This window comes from Acipenser ruthenus, chromosome 8 (assembly GCF_902713425.1).
Source record: "Acipenser ruthenus chromosome 8, fAciRut3.2 maternal haplotype, whole genome shotgun sequence".
NCBI classification, from domain to species: domain Eukaryota; kingdom Metazoa; phylum Chordata; class Actinopteri; order Acipenseriformes; family Acipenseridae; genus Acipenser; species Acipenser ruthenus.
This window is the reverse complement of record NC_081196.1, coordinates 15,224,031-15,248,852: the sequence shown is the minus strand read 5'-3', so window position 1 is coordinate 15,248,852 and position 24,822 is coordinate 15,224,031. Positions and strand designations below refer to the sequence as shown.

At 43.1% G+C, this 24,822-nt stretch overlaps 2 protein-coding genes across 2 annotated transcripts; both read right to left on the bottom strand.

Annotated features, from left to right (window-relative positions):
* Nucleotides 1-3,010: 3,010 nt before the first annotated feature.
* LOC131737835 (zona pellucida sperm-binding protein 4-like) lies at nt 3,011-7,913 on the bottom strand. Its single transcript, XM_059029604.1, has 16 exons — nt 7,696-7,913; nt 7,489-7,610; nt 7,166-7,391; nt 6,972-7,093; nt 6,604-6,799; nt 6,407-6,528; nt 6,223-6,322; nt 5,904-6,026; nt 5,587-5,759; nt 5,256-5,353; nt 4,962-5,089; nt 4,509-4,689; nt 3,940-4,084; nt 3,688-3,763; nt 3,376-3,510; nt 3,011-3,164 (listed from the first exon to the last, which is right to left on the bottom strand). The coding sequence occupies exons 1-16, from the start codon at nt 7,829-7,831 to the stop codon at nt 3,037-3,039; spliced, it is 2,211 nt and encodes a 736-aa protein (XP_058885587.1). The 5' UTR covers nt 7,832-7,913; the 3' UTR covers nt 3,011-3,036.
* Nucleotides 7,836-22,154, bottom strand: LOC131737851 (uncharacterized). The gene is made up of 13 exons (XM_059029634.1): nt 21,572-22,154; nt 21,178-21,309; nt 20,960-21,078; nt 20,469-20,622; nt 19,929-20,053; nt 19,481-19,670; nt 19,188-19,312; nt 13,316-13,514; nt 13,083-13,207; nt 12,540-12,720; nt 12,363-12,484; nt 9,101-10,948; nt 7,836-9,059 (listed from the first exon to the last, which is right to left on the bottom strand). Exons 1-13 carry the CDS (start codon nt 22,152-22,154, stop codon nt 7,836-7,838), a joined length of 5,127 nt encoding a protein of 1,708 aa, XP_058885617.1.
* Nucleotides 22,155-24,822: the final 2,668 nt, after the last annotated feature.

The following is a 24,822-nucleotide window of genomic DNA, read 5'->3' as shown; positions in this document are numbered from 1 at the left end:
GTTTTCCTTCGTCTGCGACTGTTTCATGAACAATTAGCTGTTGCTTCCTCAGTATGGAGTGAACTCTAAAAATAAAAGCATGTTGGCATTTTCAAGACACTAATTATTCTTGAATAAAGATCTCAGATGAAGCAGATGGGTGGGTGAACACAATAAGTGCCGAGAAGAGAGCCTCATCCCACCCAGTCTTCTGATCTACAATTCACTTTTTCATTTTGGAACCTGCAGAAAATCTGCGGTTTCTTTTAAAGACCAGGCTCGCTGTACCACCAAACAAAAGAATGCTCCCAGTGTACTGTAAATAATTCACGCATGAGAAATTAATGTTAAGGATTCATCAATTCCAGTACATCTTGTGTACAGAAGTCACCCTGTGCATAGAACATATGGCACAACACTTGTTTAATACTATTATGAGTACAATCTTTGTTTTTTGTGATTTAAAATAAGCTAATAAGTTGTGTGCAGGGAGGCTCCTCTTCTAAAATAAATAATTTGAACAGAACTCGTGTGTACCCACCCCCCCCCCACACACTTTTGGCAAGTTGCCAGACGAGGGGTAAGTGACGAGTTTTATTTGAACTTCAGCCCAACCCTTTACGCTGTAGGGGACGCGGATCCTAAAATGTTAGTATTGCTGTAAAGAACCTTAAGGTCCAGTCTTCCAAATTTTGTGAAAAACTTTTGGTTTGAAGTCCTGCCCCTACTTGTCATTAACCCTTTCTGAAATTTGAGTTTTTGGTATTTCTATCAAGTGGGGGGGGGGGGGGGCTACCAAAAAAAATATCACCCAAAGATATTTTTGAATAGATGTTGAGATCTGCAGGAATCAAACAAAACATTTTGGTATCTGCAGATTTTGGATTTTTGAAGTTGCATTTGAGCATTGCTTATGGCCATTTTGGTGAGGCTAAAGTACCATAGTCCTAACCGAGCAGCTGTTATTCTTCAACATCGCATTGTCTGGGGTTAGATCTAGAGAAAAGTGACAGGGTGTGCTTCCAGTGGCACTAGCGACAAATTAGAAACTAGCAAAACTTCACTTGGACCACCAGAGATATTAGTTAAGCGATAGTCAGCGTTGGAATAAAATTGTAAGAATTGACGTATGGATAGGGGGTGGTGCATACAACCCCAATGATTAATCTTGTAATTGCATCAAATGTTAGAACGTTCTGATCTTAAGCATTTTAGTAAGATAAAAGTATGGAGCCAGTTTCCAGAAATAACAGTATCCAAATTTAATATTCAAAATAGTGCTCTATAAAGGCCCTAATGCCACAGTTCACTTCCAAATGAATTTACAAAAGCAACCAAAGATCAGATTATCTTTTACATTACCATAGCTTTAATTATTTGCTTTGTTTTTGGAGAAAGCACTGTGTAACTGCACAATAATAAAGACTGACTGATTTGCCATGCAAGAAAAAATAAACTGTTAAACAAGTACATTGTAACACTGAAAAGATGGGCATTGCATCAGAAAACTGGTGACAGAAATCACACGACAGGCAAGTGCACCAAGTCGTTTCATAAAGGATTGATTTAATTCTTAATACAAGGGCGGTAAACCACGACTGACATATCTGGGTAAAGGATAGCCGAGTGCCGACCATTTCTTTCCCGACTTGACAGATGCAGTTTAATCTGCATAAATAATAAATTCAAGTTTTAATCAATTCTGAGAACAATGACTCCCATCACTGTGGACTTAGGTTTCAAGCAGTTGACAATTGTATGTTGTTGGGAAAAGGTTCTCTCAATTGCCAGAATGACTATTTAAAGCAGTTGTGGATTTCTGCTAGGGGTGTTCTAGTTTGAAACTTTAGCATTAAACAGTTTCCATTTCCAATCACTTTTTATGAACTACTGCAATATTTGTATACATGTACAAGACTAAAGGAGTACATAATTGATTTATATGGAAAAGACTTTGTAAATATTAAATCCAATATGAACATATTTTTAGCTCAGGACACCCGTCATCAGGTTCAGTTATCTAGAAGGCAACAACTCCTGCATTGCCTATTATAGCTGAAGCATGCACGTACAGAGCTGATCCGAGTCACACACATTAGCGCTAGCCAATAGGACCAGACATGGAACACTTGAATACGTATCAGAATGCAAGCATTAAACAAAAGACAGAAAATGGGCTAAAGAGAGCTACATAGCTTTTACCATTTCAAAATAAACAGGATTTAAGAGATTCATTATAAAAGGAGGAGCTGCAGAGCAGTCTACATGGATACTTTAGTCTACACCAAATTCCGCTGATGGCTACATTTTTTGGAAACGCAGGCCTCGGCAGACAGACCAGTAGTTCGTAGTTGAAATCTCATCTACTGCAGAACAATGTAGTACCACTACCAGTAAGTGAACCGGTGCACGTTGTAGACAATCCTGCAACACCGACAGTCTGCTTCAGGTCACTACTCAAGCGCCACTGTGCAGGCGCTAAACTGGTACAGTTCAACAGCCACAACTTCTGTTCTTTACAGTCTTTAGCAGCACAGCGCCCGTCTCCACATTCCTGTCATTGAGTGCAAGTTTATTAACCTGACACCACACCAGTGTCAAGATGAGCTTTGCCCCTTTCTACACCATCTGGTGTCACACCGTGGAGTGTACTACATGTGTATGCCACCATCTTGTTTTGACAAACTTTTACTGGAATAACTTTGTTAACTTAAAGACTCAGGTATATGAAGTAGCCAGAAAGTGTCAGGTCATTGTTCCTTTTGACAAATTCACCAACACCCAAAACAGACCTGAGAAACCCCACACTCCAGTTGAAGGTGCCCATATACAGATGATTTCACCATATGACACTGCTGAATTGCATAGCAAGCCAAAGTTTCTGGTATTCCAGCAAGTACATGAACTGTACAAAAGCAGTTTACAATTAATGAATGGCCTCTCAGGAAGTGAATAGTGAAGTTTCTCCAATTCTACTCGATTGTCAATGCCCCCCCCCCCCCCCACCCCCCGTGAATAACACAAGACAGAATTTCAAACAAGTTATGTTTATTCAAGTTAGACTGCTTCTCCAGGATCTGACAATTTCCAGACAACCCATTTCTTGAGGAAGAGTATTACAACAGATACCGGGACCAGCAAACCAAGCAGCCCCAGGAGACCATGGAAGTGCGTCCAGTGCTTCTCTGCAAGAGGAAGAAAAAGATAGATTTGGTGGCAAGAGATTTTGGTGCTCAAATGAGGCGTCAGGCACTTTACCCAGACCTAGATACCAGTCAATTTGGAGTTGCTTTTGATCTTTGGCCCAAGCCAAAAACAAGATAATCTCCATCTTTAAGGGAACGATACATGAAAGGATTAGTACTGCTTTAACACACCATCTCAGAAATCACTTACCCGTTTGTTCATGAGGCACATTCTCATCCAAAATGAAGGTTCCTTCGCCATGAGCAGCTCGCTTGACTACATTCCCAGGACAAGGCTTTCCTGCACAGCGCCCTCCCACACCAAGATCTACTGGAACAGGCATATCTGTGGAAGGAGTCATCTGGAATAACTAAAACAGCATTTTATCAAGTGGTATAACTATTGTCCAAATTAGTTAACCAGGGGAGCACAATTTAAATACTTCAGGGAAAGTCTCTGAAATGCATACGATGGAAGACTTCATGCTGCAACAATGAAGGCTTGACCTAAAATGGAACATACCTCTCCCATCAAAGCATCCTTCATTACAAACACTGCGTTTTGGGGAACACACTTCAGTTGAACACATAAAATAGATCTAAATAGTAAAAAAATTATAAAAAAAAAAAGTTAGATAGATCAACTGTAGATCTGCAAGTCTAAAATATACTATTTGTGACTCAGCATTTGGAGGCAAGCTTGAGTATAAAATTAGACCAAAAAAAAAAAAAACAATAAAAAAAAAAAAAACACAACACACACAAAGATACTCACATCCTCATCCAAATGCTGCTTGGTCTTGTAGTCCAGGAACTGGAAGCCTTGTATTTCAAAGCGTCGAGTGTGCTTGGATACAGGCATGTTATCGTATTCGACATGGAGGCCAGCAGCACTGCTGTAATCCAGGATGTTTGGACAACTGTGGGGTAGGTATTTCAGAATGGAGGAGTCAGACACTTGCCAACTGGGAGGATTTAAGTTAATGACAGCCGTATTATAACTTTGATTATCTGCGACAACCTAAAAAGCTGGCATTTGTTACAGCAACTTGCAAAAAAAGATTTCCATTAGGAAATCTTTTAATCTCTGGTTAATGGGCCATTCACTTAAGATGTTGCTAAAATTACAATCCTACATGAACATCTCAAATACAAAACGTTATGGTGTAGCTGGTGAGTGAGTAAGTGTCTGAAGGGTTGAGTTCAGAAGGAAAGAGAAAAAAGGTCAGCAATTTGGTTACTGGTTATAATCTGGCAGATGCTGTTGGACAAAGCCCTAGAAATGTTGCTTTGTCACAATGGAGAAAATCAGGATTAACACCATCAATGGTGCAGGATACTCACCCTTCATAGAGGATCACCCAGGCAGCTTGAGAGGACTGGGGATAGGCGATGCAGTAGTGGACCAGCAGAACTACATTGGGGTCAGGAGGGTTCATAAGCTGCACTTCCAAATACACCTTGCTTCCAAGCAAGAAGCTCAGGGGCAGATGGGACAGTGGGTGGAAAGTTGTGTAGCTGGCGTCTGTAAGAGAGGTAAGTGTGGTAGAATAACCAGGACTCCTGGTATTGCATGTACTTCAGTGTCAACACAACCCATTAAAAGAAAAGAGACTCCACAGCCAGATCCACATCTGGCAGTCATGGGACTGATGCTCAACATAAGCCTAGTTCCACAAGACTAAATGGGAGAAGTTATACCAAAAGACATTACCATTGTCACATCATGTATACCATAACCTTTTCTCAACATTTATAAAATAAAATGCAAGAGCAGCAAGAATTTAGTTCAATTACCTGTGGCAATCCTTAACCTAACCCCAAGTGAGCCAAAAGCCAAGGCTGCTGATGGAGGCAGTGGGTTCACCACCAAGTAACCAGTGCTGGCCAAACTTCCTTTAGAATAGCGACATTCCACCTGGAGACTGCAGTGCAGAGAGGAGACAGTGAAGACAAAGAAACAATTGAGTTGACCGTTAGCACAGAGTTCCCCATTTCAGTGCAACCAGCAATGTATGCTGCAAAATAAGTTTCCTTTTCAGCAAGAGGGTTAGCTGGCTGCCTGTTCCCAGCCACTGTAAAAGATATTACCGGTAAGAGCTGTCTCTGGTAATTTCTCCATACACCTGCCCAGTCCCTCGAACCATGCCATGAACTTCAGCAAGATAGATTGTAGTCTCTGCCACCATCTGCACAAAAAAGCGTGGAGGTGAGAACACTGTAGCCAATAAAAAAAAAAAAAAAAAAAAGTATTGCAATCAAATGGGTCAACCCAAAAATCACTGGTATTCCATCAGATTATCACACCACCCTTTAAACATCTGGCTATAAAACATGGACTAATGCCCCAAAGTCCTAATGCTATGTTTGCAGTAACAAAAGCAGTGTCAAAATTGCAATACCCATAGGAGAATTAACTTACAAAGACATGTGTCCCACAGCCAGTCACTGGGAATTTGAAGATAGCAAAGTCTGGAGTACAGATTACAGGGGCACAGGATTGGTTTCCTACAATTACTAGACTACCAGGATCTATTTCAGGCTTGGTTGAGGTGCGGTAAACTGCAAATACAAAATGCCCATCTGCTGTGCATGCTGAAAAAGTATAAGCAGAGAAAAGACTATATTAAATACAAAAAACATGCAATAGTGAAACTTGTAGGAAATCTGTTTAGTTGAAGGACCATTGTCCTGCTCATTAGATGAGCAGTGCTATATCAAAGTAAAACCAAGCCATACCATCCAAAGGATAGTAACACTGGGAAGTTGTGCAATCCACACAACATCCATTGGCCACACAGAGTTGTGGATCAGCATTAGGTGGACCACAAGCAACCTGCTGACTTCTTGGTATCTTGCAACCTGCAAAACATTAAACTTAAAAGGTTTGTTGTATAGGGGAGACCCTGTAGTTTAGGTTGTGATATCTCTGGTAGGTAAATCCTCAATTTACAAGGAGGCACATATTGTAGTCAAGTAAATGCAAAATGGTGCAGCAACAGCATAGCACTCCTGCATTAGGAATGGCTTAAAGAACTGTCCCGTGAATAAAACTTACCCTCACGTGGTACTAGACCAGGAACAGGACACTTGGCATGTATATCTCCATGCTGCCCAGTAAGAGTGGTGTAAAGGACTCTCAGGATATAGAAGTTGTTCTACAAACAGAAATTGATCATTGACAGGATTTTGATCACTTGTAATACAAATGGGTATGACATCTGCAATTGCCCTCAGCTTACCAGTATCTTGACATTACAGGCATTGTAGGGGGCAGTCAAGAAGTTCTTGTCGTTCCCTCTCACCAAACTGTAGCCACAAGTCTTGGGAGCACTGGCAACAGCTACCAAGTTATTGGATTCATCTACAACAAATGCCACATTTAGGAGCATGTTTCCCATTTACAGCATCCAAATTACTGAGTAACAATCCCACTCACCCATTAATTGGATATCTTCCAGAAGCCCCCCAGGAAGCTCCACTGTCATACAAGTATCACTGCAGATGACAGACACCCCAAAGGGAGGGAGTGGAGATCTTGTTGGTAGGGCTGCGCTGGTTGGACATTTCATGCCCACATAGCCAAACACCCCCTCAGTGGTGGTATAGTGTAGGGTCAGGACATAATTCTTATTCTGCAGAGGAAGGAGGGAGGAGTTTGGACAAGATGCTAGGAGTAAGTCACCAGAAAATAGTTATTCAAGCATATCTAAATATGATGCATCAGCTAATCTGCTGACAACTCTAAAACAAGGGGCCTCTATCACCAATAGAGAAACTGAAGTTTGCTCTGAAAAGGAATCTTACCAATATTTTAACATTACAGGTTGTGTAGGGGGTTATGAAGATGTTCCTTCCTTCACTCTCTACCAGACTATAGTTGCAGTACTTGGGGGCATCTTTGACAGGAACCAGCTTATTGGATTGAGCTACAAAGAGATGGTACCACACTTTAAAACTCCCTTCAATTCGAACAAAGAAATAACCCACACACAACCTACCTATTAGTAAGACTTCTTCCAGGGGTCCCGGAGGGAGCACCACCATCATGGTAGAGGCTCTGCAGATAGTAGTTGCAATAGGCACTGGTTCTGTTGGCTTCCTAGTGGTGGTTGTAGGTGTAGGGGCCTCTGTTGGTTCTCCAGCACTGGTGGGACATTTCATCAGCACATACCCTTTTTCTCCACCAGTTGTCAGATACCATAGTTTCAAAACATAGTTTTTATTCTACAACAAAGAAAACATTATTATAGTATACCCAATGGGTTGTCATGCTTTTAATTGGCATCACACAAGATGCTGGATATCTGATCAAAAGGATTACCAGTATCCTGACATCACAGGCTGTGTAGGGTGTTATGAAGAAGTTCCTTCCGATTCCCTGAGACAAGGTGTAGTTGCAGTACTTGTGAGCATCAATGACAGCTACCCACTGGTTGGATTTATCTATAAAGAAAAGGGAAGGTTGCCAGAAGGACCCCTAGGTGTCAGACATTATGCCTCTCCAATATCTAACAAAAGCTTAGCTCACCTAGAAACAGGACACGTTTTAGAGGTTCCTTAGGCAGCTCCAACACCATACTAGAAGCTCTGCAGACAACAGATGTAGGGGCCTTTGTTATCTCCCCAGCACTGGTTTCAGTCTTCTCAGTTGGCATCCTAGTCATGGTTCTAGTAGTCTTGGTTGCACCCCCAGAGCCTCGTCGCGTCGTCCTGGTTGCACCCCCGGAGCCTCGTCGCGTCGTCCTGGTTGCACCGCCGGAGCCTCGTCGCGTCGTCCTGGTTGCACCGCCGGAGCCTCGTCGCGTCGTCCTGGTTGCACCGCCGGAGCCTCGTCGCGTCGTCCTGGTTGCACCGCCGGAGCCTCGTCGCGTCGTCCTGGTTGCACCGCCGGAGCCTCGTCGCGACGTCCTGGTTGCACCGCCGGAGCCTCGTCGCGTCGTCCTGGTTGCACCCCCGGAGCCTCGTCGCGTCGTCCTGGTTGCACCCCCGGAGCCTCGTCGCGTCGTCTTGGTTGCACCCCCGGAGCCTCGTTGCGTCGTCTTGGTTGCACCCCCGGAGCCTCGTTGCGTCGTCCTGGTTGCACCCCCGGAGCCTCTTCGCGTCGTCTTGGTTGCACTCCTGGAGCCTCTTCGCGTCGTCTTGGTTGCACTCCTGGAGCCTCTTCGCGTCGTCTTGGTTGCATCCCCAACACTGCATGTTGTCTTGGTTGCATCCCCAGAGCCTCTTTGCGTCGTCTTGGTTGCATCCCCAGAGCCTCTTTGCGTCGTCTTGGTTGCACCCCCGGAGCCTCGTCGCGTCGTCCTGGTTGCACCGCCGGAGCCTCGTCGCGTCGTCCTGGTTGCACCACCGGAGCCTCGTCGCGTCGTCCTGGTTGCACCCCCGGAGCCTCGTCGCGTCGTCTTGGTTGCACCCCCGGAGCCTCGTCGCGTCGTCCTGGTTGCACCGCCGGAGCCTCGTCGCGTCGTCCTGGTTGCACCGCCGGAGCCTCGTCGCTTCGTCCTGGTTGCACCCCCGGAGCCTCGTCGCGTCGTCCTGGTTGCACCGCCGGAGCCTCGTCGCGTCGTCCTGGTTGCACCCCCGGAGCCTCGTCGCGTCGTCCTGGTTGCACCCCCGGAGCCTCTTCGCGTCGTCCTGGTTGCATCCCCAACACTGCATGTTGTCTTGGTTGCATCCCCAGAGCCTCTTTGCGTCGTCTTGGTTGCACCCCCGGAGCCTCGTCGCGTCGTCCTGGTTGCACCCCCGGAGCCTCGTCGCGTCGTCCTGGTTGCACCCCCGGAGCCTCGTCGCGTCGTCCTGGTTGCACCCCCGGAGCCTCGTCGCGTCGTCCTGGTTGCACCCCCGGAGCCTCGTCGCGTCGTCCTGGTTGCACCGCCGGAGCCTCGTCGCGTCGTCCTGGTTGCACCGCCGGAGCCTCGTCGCGTCGTCCTGGTTGCACCGCCGGAGCCTCGTCGCTTCGTCCTGGTTGCACCCCCGGAGCCTCGTCGCGTCGTCCTGGTTGCACCGCCGGAGCCTCGTCGCGTCGTCCTGGTTGCACCCCCGGAGCCTCGTCGCGTCGTCCTGGTTGCACCCCCGGAGCCTCTTCGCGTCGTCCTGGTTGCACCCCCGGAGCCTCTTCGCATCGTCCTGGTTGCACCGCCGGAGCCTCTTCGCGTCGTCCTGGTTGCACCGCTGGAGCCTCTTCGCGTCGTCCTGGTTGCACCGCCGGAGCCTCTTCGCGTCGTCTTGGTTGCACTCCCGGAGCCTCTTCGCGTCGTCTTGGTTGCATCCCCAGCACTGCGTGTTGTCTTGGTTGCATCCCCAGAGCCTCTTCGCGTCGTCTTGGTTGCACCCCCAGAGCCTCTTCGCGTCGTCTTGGTTGCACCCCCAGAGCCTCTTCGCGTCGTCTTGGTTGCACCCCCAGAACCTCTTTGCGTCGTCTTGGTTGCATTCCCAGCACTGCGTGTCGTCTTGGTTACATCCCCCGAGCCACTGGGTTTCGTCTTGGTTGCATCCCCCGAGCCACTGGGCGTGGTCTTGGTTGCATCCCCCGAGCCACTAGGAGTGGTCTTGGTTGCATCCCCAGAGCCACTGGGTTTGGTCTTGGTTGCATCCCCAGAGGCACTGGGTTTGGTCTTGGTTGCATCCCCAGAGGCACTGGGTTTGGTCTTGGTTGCATCCCCAGAGGCACTGGGTTTGGTCTTGGTTGCATCCCCAGAGGCACTGGGTTTGGTCTTGGTTGCATCCCCAGAGGCACTGGGCATGGTCTTGGTTGCATCCCCAGAGCCACAGGGCGTGGTCTTGGTTGCATCCCCAGAGCCACTGGGTTTGGTCTTGGTTGCATCCCCAGAGCCACTGGGTTTGGTCTTGGTTGCATCCCCAGAGCCACTAGGCGTGGTCTTGGTTGCATCCCCCGAGCCACTGGGTTTGGTCTTGGTTGCATCCCCCGAGCCACTGAGTTTGGTCTTGGTTGCATCCCCAGAGCCACTGGGCGTGGTCTTGGTTGCATCCCCCGAGCCACTAGGCGTGGTCTTGGTTGCATCCCCCGAGCCACTGGGTTTGGTCTTGGTTGCATCCCCCGAGCCACTGGGTTTGGTCTTGGTTGCATCCCCCGAGCCACTGGGTTTGGTCTTGGTTGCATCCCCAGAGCCACTGGGTTTGGTCTTGGTTGCATCCCCAGCGCCACTAGGCGTGGTCTTGGTTGCATCCTCAGATTCACTAGGCGTGGTCTTGGTTGCATCCCCCGAGCCACTGGGTTTGGTCTTGGTTGCATCCCCAGCGCCACTGGATTTGGTCTTGGTTGCATCCCCAGAGCCACTGGGCGTGGTCTTGGTTGCAACCCCAGAGCCACTGGGTTTGGTCTTGGTTGCATCCCCAGAGCCACTGGGCGTGGTCTTGGTTGCATCCCCAGAGCCACTGGGCGTGGTCTTGGTTGCATCCCCAGAGCCACTGGATTTGGTCTTGGTTGCATCCCCAGAGCCAACGGGCGTGGTCTTGGTTGCATCCCCAGAGCCACTGGGTTTGGTCTTGGTTGCATCCCCAGAGCCACTGGGCGTGGTCTTGGTTGCATCCCCAGAGCCACTGGGTTTGGTCTTGGTTGCATCCCCAGAGCCACTGGGCGTGGTCTTGGTTGCATCCCCAGCACTTCTTCTAGCTCTCCTGGTTGATTCCCCAGCACTGGTTCTAGTAGTCTTTGTTGGCTTCGTATTAGTGGTTGTAGGGGCCTTTGTTGGACATCTCATGTGCACATACTCTCGTTTACCAGCAGTGGTTGTGTAGAACAAGGTCAAGATGTAATTTCCATCCTGAAAAAAAGTAAAGGGACAGAACTAGTTGAAGACTGGAAGGACTGTATTCCACTTCTACATTGTGGAATCAGCACATATCCCAAGATTATATATTTTATATATATATATATATATATATATATATATATATATATATATATATATATATATATATATATATATATATATATACATATATATATATACACACACACACACACACACACACACACACTACATACACACACACACACATATATATATATACATATATACATATATATATATATATATATACATATATACATACATATATATACATATACATATATATATACACATATATATATATATATATATATATACATATATATACACATATACATACATACATATATACATATATATATACACATATATATATATATATATACACATATATATATATATATATATATATATATATATAATCAAGCCATTTTCTCAAATATTATTCAATTTCCTAGAGATTAGTTGGCGTTTCACTTGGCTTTGCGCTGTTGGGCTCTTCTGCGGCGCTGCCTGCTTGTATGCTGCGAGAGGAGTGATTTGGAAAAACAACCAGCTGTTGTGAGTTCTATTGTGTGGAATAATTTGGAGTTGTATATACAGAAGTTTAAAAAAAAATGCTTTATTTTAAAAAAGCAGTTTACTGTTATCTAGCCAGAAGATTATTATTATTTCATAACAGTATTTTGATTGTTTTAAAATTAACCCATTCCTTTATTACAAGAATAAAAAATGCAACTACATAAACCCTGATATGTATAGAATGGAAATTATATAATCTACAGTACTGTGCAAAAGTTTTAGGCCAGTGTGAAAAAATGCTGTAAAGTAAGAATGCTTTCAAAAATAGACATGTTAATAGATTATATTTATCAATTAACTAAATGCAAAGTGAGTGAACAGATGAAAAATCTAAATCAAATCCATATTTGGTGTGACCACCCTTTGCCTTCAAAACAAAGAGACTCTACTTTCATTACATGTAATTACCTTATAGAGGGTCAGAACCTCATCAATATCAAGCATTGTAGTGCACAAATGACCTTTCATGTTCATACATATATTTATAAACTAGATTAATATATAGAACACCATTACATCATGTAAGAATAAATCATGGTTTTGGGTATAAACAACAAGCGGGTGTCATGCCATCAAAAACCTATAAATACCTCCAATGTTTTCATTCAAACACATGCTCCCTTGAGAAAGTTATGTACAACATATCGAAACATTGGGCAGCTGGCTCTGAGCTAAAATACACAGAGTACTATTTGAGGTATGAAACAACTTGACTGCTGCTCCTTCTTACAATTATACTGTTTGGGACATTTAGAAATGAATACCACTATATATAATTAAGTTCAATTAAACCGTGCCTTACCACAATCTTTACATCACAGGCTGCATAAACAGCTGTAAAGATGATCTTTCCTCCTCTCTCTACCACGAGATACCCACATTTGAGGAGTGCATCACTGATAGCCACTGGCCTGTTGTCTTCATCTAAAAACAAAGGTTTCACCCTCAAAAGGTTTTGTTCCATCACTATCCAACTCACCAATGACCTGCACTGGCTTCAGAGATCCCTCGGGCAGTTCCACCATCATGCTGGTGTTTCTGCAGACTACAGCAGGTTTTGTTGACTTTCCTGTAGTGGTTTCTGTTACTGGGCATCTCATATTCACAAAGAATGCACTTCCCATCCTCATGTAGCGTATACTCAAGACATAGTTTTTAGTCTAGAGCAAGGAGAGGAAGAACACGTAGCCTACACCAACCATAGAGTCATGCAAACAGGAACTAGCATAATTAGGCAGAATTTAGGCCCGATATTTCAGGGTACAACACCAGAATCAATCTGATGCATTGTACCAAACTGTGAATCATAAATAAGAAGTCAAATCACCCAGCATTGATTATTCTTTCATTGGCTTTACAGCAGATCTGGATGCTTAAATAAAATCAAAAGACAAGTTGACCATTAAAAAGCCTCCATAATCTTAATGCCTTTCTTTATTAAATATGCACAGAACATGGAACCCAATATTATGGGCCCTACTTATTTATCTAATTTTCCAGATGAATTGGGGTTAGTCATTACCAGTATCCTGACATGACAGGCCTTGTAGGGGGTTATGAAGATGTTTCTTCCTCTTTTCTTCATCAGTGTGTAGTTGCAGTTCTTTGCGACATCCTTGATAGCTACCCATAGCCCATTGGATTTATCTACGAAGTAGATACGTTTCCATGAGATTACCATAAGGCACTTGGTTTAAAATAATAATAATAATAATAATAATAATAATAATAATAATAATAATAATAAATCCTCACTCATTATCTTAACTTGTTCCAGAGGTCCCTCAGGCAGCTCCACCATCATGCTGGAAGCTCCGCAGACAGGAGTTGGAGGAATGGGTTTTGTAGAGGGAGGGGGTTTTGTTGGTTCGCCACTGGTAGGGCATTCTATCTGCACTGATGCAAAGTCTCCAGAATAAGTTGTATAGATAATGGCCAGGGCATAGTTTCCATTCTAGATGTACAAGAGGAGAAGGAGGAGACAGTGGCAAAGTATTAAAGCATGCATTAGACAATTGCAAAGGAGCAAAGGCCATTTGGCCCATCTCAGCTTATGCATCAGTGAACCACCCAAACACTTGGCTACCACTATAAAATTCTATTCAAGTATTAGAAATTGTTTTTTAAGGAAATGTAGTTATTTGCATATTCATTATTGCTTGTACTGAAGTACATTGCTGGAAGTATACAGCAATATTTAATATTCATGGAAAATACAACATTACACATCTCCACCTGTTGCTACAACTGTTTAAATAACATACCTGTAATTTCTCTTTTCATTTATACACACACACACACACATATATATACATACATATATATACACACACATTATATATATATATATATACACACACACACATTATTATATATATATATATATATATATATATATACACACACACACAAAATTGTACAATGCATAAGTCCTTTATTTTTACGTAACAGGCTAAGCAGCCTCAGGAATACCGTAGAAAAAACATTTACTGTATACAATTGCAGTTAAAATAAATTCTCAAAGTAGCCTGGTTACAAATACTACTGCAAATGAATAATTTGTTATACAAGTACACCATCTAAAAATGCATTATTAAAAACATTGTTCTTTTAAAAAAGGGGGAAAAAAATGACAGGGACCGCAAATTTTTAAACTTAGAACATAACATGTAAAATGCAATTGTGGTACAGATCAACTATAATCAAGAAGTGCAGAGAGGTGGTTGCACAGATATTTCGCCGGACCTGCCGCTATTTCTCGGTATATGTATTTATTTTGTGTTTCTGTTTAGATTGCTTTTACGCTAATCATTGGTACAATCAAAGTATTTATTTAAATAATAAAAACAAACAAAAATACGGGGTGTTAAAGCATGTTTGAAACTAAACCCAATAACTAAGTGGTTTATAATAAAAACGGAAAAAACACAATCCACGATAGTTTGTATAAAATTGATAGCTTTTTTTATTTTATGATTTTTTTTTAAATTATTATTCTCACTGATTTACTCAAATAGTACACTTGTTTCTTTGATGTCCACCGGCATCTGCAGCTGTTTAACAAAGCAAAAAAGTTATCGTCAAAAGGTTATGTAGCCTAATGTATGGACATTTGGGGTATGCACACTTAAGATGAAAACTTATAACAAACATTTCAGCCTTTTAGCTTGACTGGTTCTTTAAATTCAAGATACACATTTGCAAGTACATTTATGTAATATACTCTGTGTAAAACAGGTGTTTTAGTTTGCATCACAGATACAAAGTCATTGTTAAATATTACTGCTGTTTTGTGAAATTCAGATGTCTCTTGACGTTCTTCGTTTTGGAACTGCTGGACCCCAGGTTTAAACAACTTTTGAATAGCCTGTCAAGTTTCTCTGCATTTCTTTCCTGTTTTTCTACCAGAAAGCATGCCGTATTTACAGTAGGCTCCATTAACTGCTGAATAAAGCAACCAAAAAACTGAGAGCCATTCCTTCCTAAAAAGTGGCCCAGCTTGTGTGAGCCCCAAGACCCAGGCCAATAAGAAGAAAGGCAGCATTGCCCGCCCTCTCCGTAACATCGATAGTGTAACAAAATACAACTACAACAAAAAAAAAACAAGCCATATGTCTGTGGTTTAGAGGCGCGGGTATTTAAACTGTGAGGCTTCAAGCGTTTTAGTTGAAGTTGTATTTAGCAAGCCAATTGACATCGTTGAATTATCACTGCTAGAAAAGTCACATTTTTAAATATCATATATCGTTAGGTTACCTACCATAACCCTGGTTCCCTGAAAGAGAAGACGACCACCAATATTATGCATGGGATATTCCCTGTCCTTGAGGTAGGTAATACTGAGCTCTCTATATCAGAGCTGCCGAAGGCCCCTTCCTGTGATGACGCACTCGGTCCCGCCTATCGAGGGTATAAAACCGTCACTCACTGGAGGATCTCCCTCTTTTTCCGCCGAACCCATGAGGGCGATCGAAGCGACCTCATGGTTGGTGGTCGTCTTCTCTTTCAGGGAACCAGGGTTACGGTAGGTTCCCTTTCAAGTCGAAGACGACCACCAACATTATGTATGGGATAATGTATACCAGAGCCATCGCGTGGGTGAAGGAACGGCAGCATATGAGGGACGCAGAACACTGTCTAACCCAGAGGTTAGCGGTGTGAACTTACACCCTCAAGGACCCTTGTGCCCACAGACGGCACAGCAGGATCTACCACATTAATGCGGTAGAATCTGGTGAAAGTATGTGGCGTAGCCCAGCTAGCCGCAGTACAAATATCAGACATCGAAGCGTACTTAAAAAGGGCCCAAGATGTAGCCAACCCTCTAGTTGAATGTGCAGCTACTCTACCAGGTGGGGGTAAACCGGCACCATTATATGCTGTCGACACCGTGTCCGCAATCCAGTGTGACAGACGCTGCTTAGAGAGGGGCTGTCCAATAGTCCATGTACCATAACAAACAAAAAGCTGGTCCGATTTACGCAAAGCTTTCGTCAAGTACATAATACCTCAATGCCCGCACTGGGCAGAGGAAGTTTAGCCTCTCATCCTCCGATGAAGTAAATGGAGGCGGATGAAAAGACTCCAGTTCCACAGATTGGTTAATATGAAAAGCTGTGATCACCTTGGGGAGGAAAGCGGGGTTGGTGTGCAGCGAAACTTTGCTTCCATCCTCCCACACACGCATGCAGGAGCTGTGCACGGACAGCGCCTGCAGCTCACTGATCCGCTTAGCAGAGGTGATAGCTAAAAGGAAGGCTGTCTTCATAGACAGGTACTTCAGCTCTATGGAGTCTAAGGGCTCAAACGGGGCCTTTGTAAGAGCCTCCAGTACAATGTTAAGGCTCCACTCGGAAAGAACAGTCCTCCTAGGAGGATGTAATCTCCATGTGCCTTTAAGAAAGCGCGTAGCCAAAAAATGCGCACCCGGAGACATAGAATCTACGGGGCCATGACAAGCAGATATAGCTGCCAAATACACTTTTAAAGTGGATGGGGACCTTCCAGCGTCAAACAATTCCTGCAGGAACTGCAATATAACTGGCATAGGGCAAGTAACGGGGTCATGGCTCCTGGCCAGGCACCAGGCTTGAAAACACTTCCACTTGTAGGTATACATCGACCTAGTGGAGTCTGCCCTAGCATTCTGCATAGTGCTCACAACCGTGTCCGACAGCCCTAGGGCTAACCAGCGGTCCCTTTCAGGGGCCAGACCCACAACTGGAACCTGCCTGGATCCGGGTGCCAAAGGGAGCCCTGTGCCTGAGTGAGGAGAGCCAGACGAAGCGTGATCTCCCAAGGCTGGCCGTACAGCAGCTGGCACAGGGTCGCAAACCATATTCTCCTGGGCCACCTGGGGGCCACTAGGAGAACTGATGCTTTCTCTGACCGGACTTTCTCCAGAAAAGCTGGGAGCAATGGTATAGGAGAAAAGCATCTACGCGGAGTTAGGGCATCTACGCTGAGTGGACCGCCTAAGCAATAGAGGGAGTACCATAGGGGGCAATGTGTTGTCTCCGCCGAACCGTTCCCAAATGCGCTCCACCGTCTGAGGGTGGAGACGCCACTCTGACGGATGCAGACCTCTCCTGGAGAGGAGATCCACTGCCAAGTTCGCCACTCCCGGGAATGTGCGTCGCCCGCAGGGACAGCAGGTTGGCCTGGGCCCATACTAATAGCCTGAAAGCTATGCGATGCACTGGAAGAAAGTGCTGGAGAGCAAGGAACACCGCCTGCAATTCCAGCATGTTCATGTGCAGGGGTGCCCAGCGGTCCAACCAGGATCCGCGAACTCCCCTGCCCTCCCAGACTGCTCCCAAACCCCGGTTGGAGGCGTCTGTTGTCACCACTTGGTGATTTAATACTACTCCCATTTGCACCCCTCTGCGCAGGTGAGAGGGAACCTTCCACCAGCATAGGGCTGCTGAGCATGTGTGAGACAGTCAACCTGTGGTGTCTGTCATGTTTGGCGTTGAGATGAAACGCATTGAGCCATGTGAAGCAGACCCAGTTGGATCGCTACTGTGGCTGCAGCCATCAGACCCAGTAGTTTCTGGCACACCCTGAGGGTTACCTGCGATCCCTGTCGAAACAGGGAGAGGCAATCCTGAATAGCTGCTATCCTGTCGTCTGACAGGTATACGCGCATTGCATTGGAGTCCAGCCGGAGCCCCAAATATGTGGTGCATTGCACTGGTGCGAGCCGACTCTTTGCATCGTTCAAGGTTGAGCCCAGCCTGACCAGATGCTCCATCACAATTGCCGTGTAGAGCTCCCTCTCGAGACTGGGCACAGATCAACCAGTCGTCGAGATAGTTTAAAACTCTGATCCCCTGCAGCCGAGAGTTACACAAGTATCCTCCCTGGCCCTGAGGAGGATACTTGTGTAACTCAGGAAAAGACAACTCACTTACGGGTGACTGCACAGACAGCCACTCACATACGACAGACAGTAAAAAAGAGAGCGGCACACCAAGGGGGACCGCTGAAAGACAGAAAGTTAAAAGACTCGGTCCTTTTCAAGAGTCCAGGAAAGCGGCAAGCGAGCTTTCAGCACGAATGCTAGGGAAATACAACTGACCCGAATCGACTCGAGGGCTCTTCCTATCAACACGCATAGTCTAGACACAGAGTTCCTACCTTACTGTCTTGAGAAGGAAAAAGAGGGAGATCTTCCGGTGAGTGACGGTTTTATACCCTCGGTAGGCGGGACCAAGTGCGTCATCACAGGAAGGGGCCTTCGGCAGCTCCGATATAGAGAGCTAAGTATTACCTACTTCAAGGGCAGGGAATATCCCATACATAGTGTTGGTGGTCGTCTTCGACTTGAAAAGGGAAACACACACACGAAAGTAGTGTTCATATCTAAAAGATATGTAGTAAATATGGCAAGTGGCAAACTAGGTTAGTAACACCACTGTAAATCGAAAGAAATCATTTAACAAAACATTTGTCAGGGAAAGTTGCCTTGAAATGCATCTAAACAGTAAACCAAGTTATTTATTTAAAACAACAAGTACACGCTTGACCACAGTAGACTCAGCAATTATTTTTATAAATTACACAACACAAGGTTTTCTATCAGCTTCACAAGCCATTTCTTTTTTTAAATTTAATTTTAATTAGGGCAAAGAAGTTTAGTCGGTCCCTAAGATATTAGGCTGTGCCTTGATAGTCTCTGGGCAGCCATGTCTTTCTGAAACAAATAGATTGGACTTTTCCCACAGATAGCCAATCAGAATTGATAGGGGGGGGACAAACTCAGCTTTATTTAAAATACATAAATCAATGTCTCAAATGTAAGTGCTGATTGATATTTGTTTTCTGCCTGGTTGATGTGAACTGGTCTGAATCAGTGCTCATTTCTAAAGGACTACAATACTAACAAATTCAAAAGTTCTGATTAAAATAAAAAAAATCCACCCGAATTAAGGCCCCCCCTTGAACTGCTTGGGGTCCTAAGCAATTGCTTAGTCTGCCTATGCCTAGCACCGCCACGGATTACAGGCGTGTTATTTAAACAGTTGTAGCAACATATGGGGATGTAGAAAGCTATATTTTTCAGAACAGTTACTTACTCTTTATGGGGGGGGGGGGGGGGGGGGGGGTAATGACTTAATATTCTTACCACAAATGCAATTTGACAGCTTTGGAAGGAAGCAATCAAGATGATGTGTCCAGTCTTCATTTGAAAGACTTGATAATTGCATTGCTTGGCAATACTACTGACAGGTATTGCCTTGCCAAAACCATCTGTAGAAGACAAGCAATTACATGAAAGTTCATGGCACAGGAAGTTTTTATAAAACACATATTATACAAGACAAGGACCTCTCGAGGCTTAAGGTATTGGAACTGTTGGTAAGGAGGGAGGGTTGACATTATCAGAATTACCATCACAGGAACATAGATGCTACTCACCTCTCACTTTGACTGTGTTAAGACTTCCCTTAGGCAATTTGATCATCATGCCAGACTTGGCACAAAACACTGATGGCAAGGACTCTTCAGTTGGGACTGTAACATTAATTCCTGTCCTACAAGACATGAGTGCCTGTCCTAGCTTCCCTGGAGCCATTTGATAGTAGATGTTATAGAAATAACGATCCATCTAGGAGGAGGGGAAAACAAAACAGAAACACTGGCGTTGTTCTGGAGTTTTAAAATCTTCACATTATCCTGTTCCTATGGGTAGGAAGGCTATTCTAGTTGCAATATTTAAAGTATGAAAATAAACCCATTTTATATTTCACCATCATTTTCTATGGGCACACAGGCGACACTATTGGTCCATTCTTCTTAGGTTACAATGCAGCATGTATACAGAGCATAATGTTTCCTATACTGGTGGAAAGCAGGATACACGTACCAATCTCCTCACGTGACATCCATTGTATGAAGTAGTGAAAGTGATCCTTCCCTCTGAATCACTCAACAGTTGATATTTGCATTTAACAGCAACTTCGTAAATGGATACCCATTTGTTGAATTTATCTACAATTGGAAGAAATTTAGTGAGATCTCCTGATCTTCCTCTATTGCGCAGCTTTTTCAATGGGTACACCCACTCACATTAACAGTGTAAGGAAACAGACTGGAATAAATCTTGTGTTCAATTACTCAGAATTGCTACCAAGCATTTACAAAAAACCCCAAAACAAACAAAAAAAACAATTACTTCATCTTACCCACAGATCTCACGATTGATTACAACACAAGTCAATACTTGTACTTTTGGACAGGGGTGCTATAATCCTTATGTTCAAGACCATGTACTGCTTGAAAGAAGTAGCCTACATGTACCAGTTTCAAATACAAGTAAGGAGTTGTAACAAGCTATATTGTAAAGCAAATACACCCATACGTTCCAAAGTAGGATGTCATTTAGTGCCAGGCAGAAACAACTCACTTTTTACACGAAGTGCTTCTATTGGTCCTGCTGGGAGTGTGATGGTCATGCTACTCCTACCACAGATTGTAATAGGTCTATCAGGTGTGGGAACTGGACAGGACATATGCACATAGTTGTTTCTCCACATCAGGGTCAAGACATATTGCCCACCCTGCAAGCAAAGGTAAAACGTCAAGTTGAATGGGAATGTTCTAGCCAACATCTGTATGATTGCATCTTTCAACCACAGCACAGATAGTTTCAATAAAGACCAATGGAGTTTAAAGTAGATGCTCTGTAGTTAGACTATAGTATTAGTTCTAATATAAAACACAATTACCCCAAAAGAGATTAACATTTAAGAAATTGAATTAGTTGTATATTTACAATGTTTAACAGCAGTGCACTGGGATTTACTTCCTCACTTTCATTTATACTGTACAAAGGCCAACAAGTTCATGTGTTAAGGCATAGTATCACCAGACTAAGTTATGAATCTAAAATCTTACCCGTGCTTTCACATTGCAACCTTTGAAGGCAGTTGTAAAGATGACAACTCCTTTTTTCTCCAACAACTTGTACCTGCATCTCTGAGCAATCTTGCTTACTTCAACAAGTATAATGGCGACTGGGGTGAGGGGGGAAGGGTGAAGAAAGTAGTTAATGAGACTTTATGAACATGCCTCTTCCAAAATTAAACAGATACCAGGTGAAGCAGAACCCTTACCTCGCACTTTGAGGTCAGTCAACCTTCCACCAGACAATTTGATGGTCATGTCTGCGAATGCCGCATGTAGTTGCCGAAACCAGGGTGGTTGGCCCTCCTTCACTTGTTGATTTATCTGCCGGTGCCACTGTGCTATGGTGTGAAAGGATTCCTGAGTTCTTAATAGGTAGATTGAAGACACCGTAGGGTCCTATAAAGGCATCATAGATGCTGCTTGGCAACATGTGACCTCCAGAGAGATTAGGAAAGTTGCGTGCACTGGTAATCTTGAAAGCTGGAGAAAGAGCTTCATACAACTCCTGATTTATATCAGTAAGCACAGAGCGGTCAAAAGAAGCATGCATGCCAGGAAGGTCACCATTAACTACATCTTCAGGAGGCAAAGAATCATTACCTTCCTTTTCAAGATCTAAAAACAAGGCAAAATCATAGCCTAGGGTTTCAGAGTAGGTACCAGATGTATAGTTGTCAGAGTCAGACTCTTCATTGCCAAGTTCACCTATACCCATTTCTGTCACAAGAGTATTGGACACATTCTCTTTAGGTGAAGTAACTAAATCAGTGTATGCAAGGACTTCTGGGAAGTCAACATCAGTGTCATTACTCAAATCTGTAAAGAGTGCATGTTCCACATCGCATTCAGATTCTGAAGCCATAGGGTATTCGTCAGCAACAAACGGGACAACATTCTTGGTCAGATCAGAATTGAAATCAACACTATTTGGACTGAAAAATATAGGCTGTTCAAGTGTATCCTCATCATACCTATAATGCTGGCTGATATAAAAAAGCCCATAGTCTGCAGCATCAGATTCAGTCTCAGCAAACATATGATCAAAAGACTGCCACCATTGATCTGCAGAATTTGCAGCTGCTTTGTCCTGCAGACCATCATAAGCTAAAGCATGCGCTTGTGTGAGCTTCAAGACCCAGGCCAGTAAGAAGAAAGGCAGCATAGCCTGCCCTCTCCGTAACATCGATAGTATAACAAAATACAACTATAACAAAAACAAAAATGAAAAATCAAGCCATATGTCTGTGGTTTAGAGGCGCGGGTATTTACACTGTGAGGCTTCAAGCGTTTTAGTTGAAGTTGTATTTAGCAAGCCAATCGACGCCGATGAATTATCAGCATTCTCAGATCATTAGTAAATCACTGCTAGAATGAATTCTGCACGAGGAAAAATCACCTGGTTTGATTTTCAAACAATTGCATTATGTTTATTCTGAGAAACTTGTGTAAATGCGACCTAAACTGAGAATAAAAACATAGCATTGCATTAGAAATAAGAATGAACGTAATGAAAGAAACAATAAAAATGAAGTACCTATGATTCCTGTAAACGGCAATGAATGAATGAATGCACTTGCATAACATAACAAGTAAACTAAATTTAGTATTTGTGTATTTATTCACATTCTTAAAAAAAAATTATAAGACAGAAAAAAATAAGCTTCACATGGAAATTAAGAATAATACGGTTCCGTAGTGTCACATTTTGTTCCATGTCAGATTTTACCACACCGTGCAAACCGCAGCATCATTGTTCGCAGCGCTATTACAAAACACACACACACACCATGTATGTAAAGTGCTTTGTGATCCCCGAAAGTTCTATATAAAATCAATAAATTATTATTATTATTATTATTATTATTATTATTATTATTATTATTATTATTATTATTATTTAAAAGAAAGATATGCAGCGCCACATTTGTATTTAGCAGTTGGAATAGTACACATTTCTATATGATTTATATCTTAATTAACGTGTTGAACAACACGCTGCTTAATTAATTTTGCAACACAGTTAGCTAAACATTATGGTATTATTATGTAGGAAAACGAACATTATCCATGTATAAAGGAACAATTGAAAGCTTTAGGGAGGAAAAAAAATCTTCCAAGCGTTTTAAAATATTTTAAAAACATTATCACCACACGCTTGCGAATGTAACAGCTGACCCATGTCACTTTATTTAGGCACTTTTTGTTAGCGTGACCATACGTCCCTGAATAAACTTACTATTAATTTCTCGCATTGGTCTTATGTATTGTAAATGCGTTAGAAAGAAACATCCATGTTTCTATCATTAAATTACATCCGATCGCTTTCTTGATTCATCACTGACATTCGTAGTAACCAATCAGGTTTTGAGTTTAGTTGACGATCCAACCTCCGTTTAAAAAATAAATAAATAAAAAATTTACCGTGAGTTGATTGACAGAAATTCCTACCACTCCGTTCCTTTGTATAATCACTGACATTCTACTGTCTGTAGCCTGTTGGTCTAGTTTGTTGAGCTGACCCGCTCTTGTTTAAACTGCCAGTAAATCCAACTTCAGTACAGACTCGAGTGTGAAGTACTAAACTTAAGAGGACATTGTTTAGATTACTTTGTTTTTTTTTTAAATAAATGGATTACTGTAGTTATGCATTTTTGTCTGAAAAAACAAACAAACAAACGCGTTTTAAAAAAAAAAAACTTGCTCGGTTTAAATAGGCTAATTGCATCACATGAAAAGAAAAAAAAACAGCTGGATGAGGATTATACGAGAATGGCGAGGGAGTACGTCCAAACCTTTATTATAATATATAGTACAGTATTTAAGTTTAATATCCTGTTTTTGGCTCGTTGTCCCGTTTTTCTTGAACGCCAGTGTTAGGTGCATTAGTGTTCTTGCTTGGTGCGTATGTAAATGTGTTAAACGGTTTTGAAGAAAAAAAAAAAAAAAAAAAACTCAGAAAAAAACCCCATCAAAATACAAGGATTTTTTTAAAATACTTTTTTTTCTTCTCTAAATTGACATGACATGAAAACCCATGACAGCATGCTGTACAGTATTTATCACCTTTGATTTAATGTTAGTTTCTTTTTATTTGAACACCTTTAATTTTGTTTTGCACATTGTAGTTTCAGCACAGATTCCACTGGCACATTGAAGCTCTCCTGTTCTCAGACCCCATAAAGTATTGGTTTTATTGTTTTCAGGCCAGATAAAAAAAAAAAAAAAGTGTGGTTCCTGTTACCCGACCTACCCAATTTTTTTCCACCAGACCCTAAATAGGTTTTGCTGATAGCGAGCTACATTTTTCGATATTACAGTTTTTTTACTATTGCTTTGACTCATTTTCCAATACAGCGACCCAATGTGCACAACTCTTAACACAAAATGACAAACTGAGTGGTAAAATGCAACCATTTAGACACATTTTTCCATGCCACATACAACATGCATAACTGTAAATCACCTCTTCCAATCATAAAGTTGCCCTGTCAACCATTAGGACTTATGTCAAATGCTAACACTTATCTGGTAGAGTTCTTAACTATTTGATCACCTGGTAACAATTGGGGGTCATAATTGCAAATAGCTTTCTCTATGTGAGAATGCAAGACAGCTTAATTGATAATTAGTTCATCACTACGTAAAGCTCTGAGGAAATGGCAGTAGTTGTTAAAATGGAGCTAGAGGAAGTTGCTGGTCGTGGTCAACAAGAAATGTGCATTACAGTGTCCAATAAAATCAGAGCTACAGTGGTTGATCTTGTTATAAACAGGGGTTCAACTATGGCAGAGGCTGGTTGCACGGTCCAACCAAACCTCAAACGGTCAACGGTTGCATCAATTATCCGGACA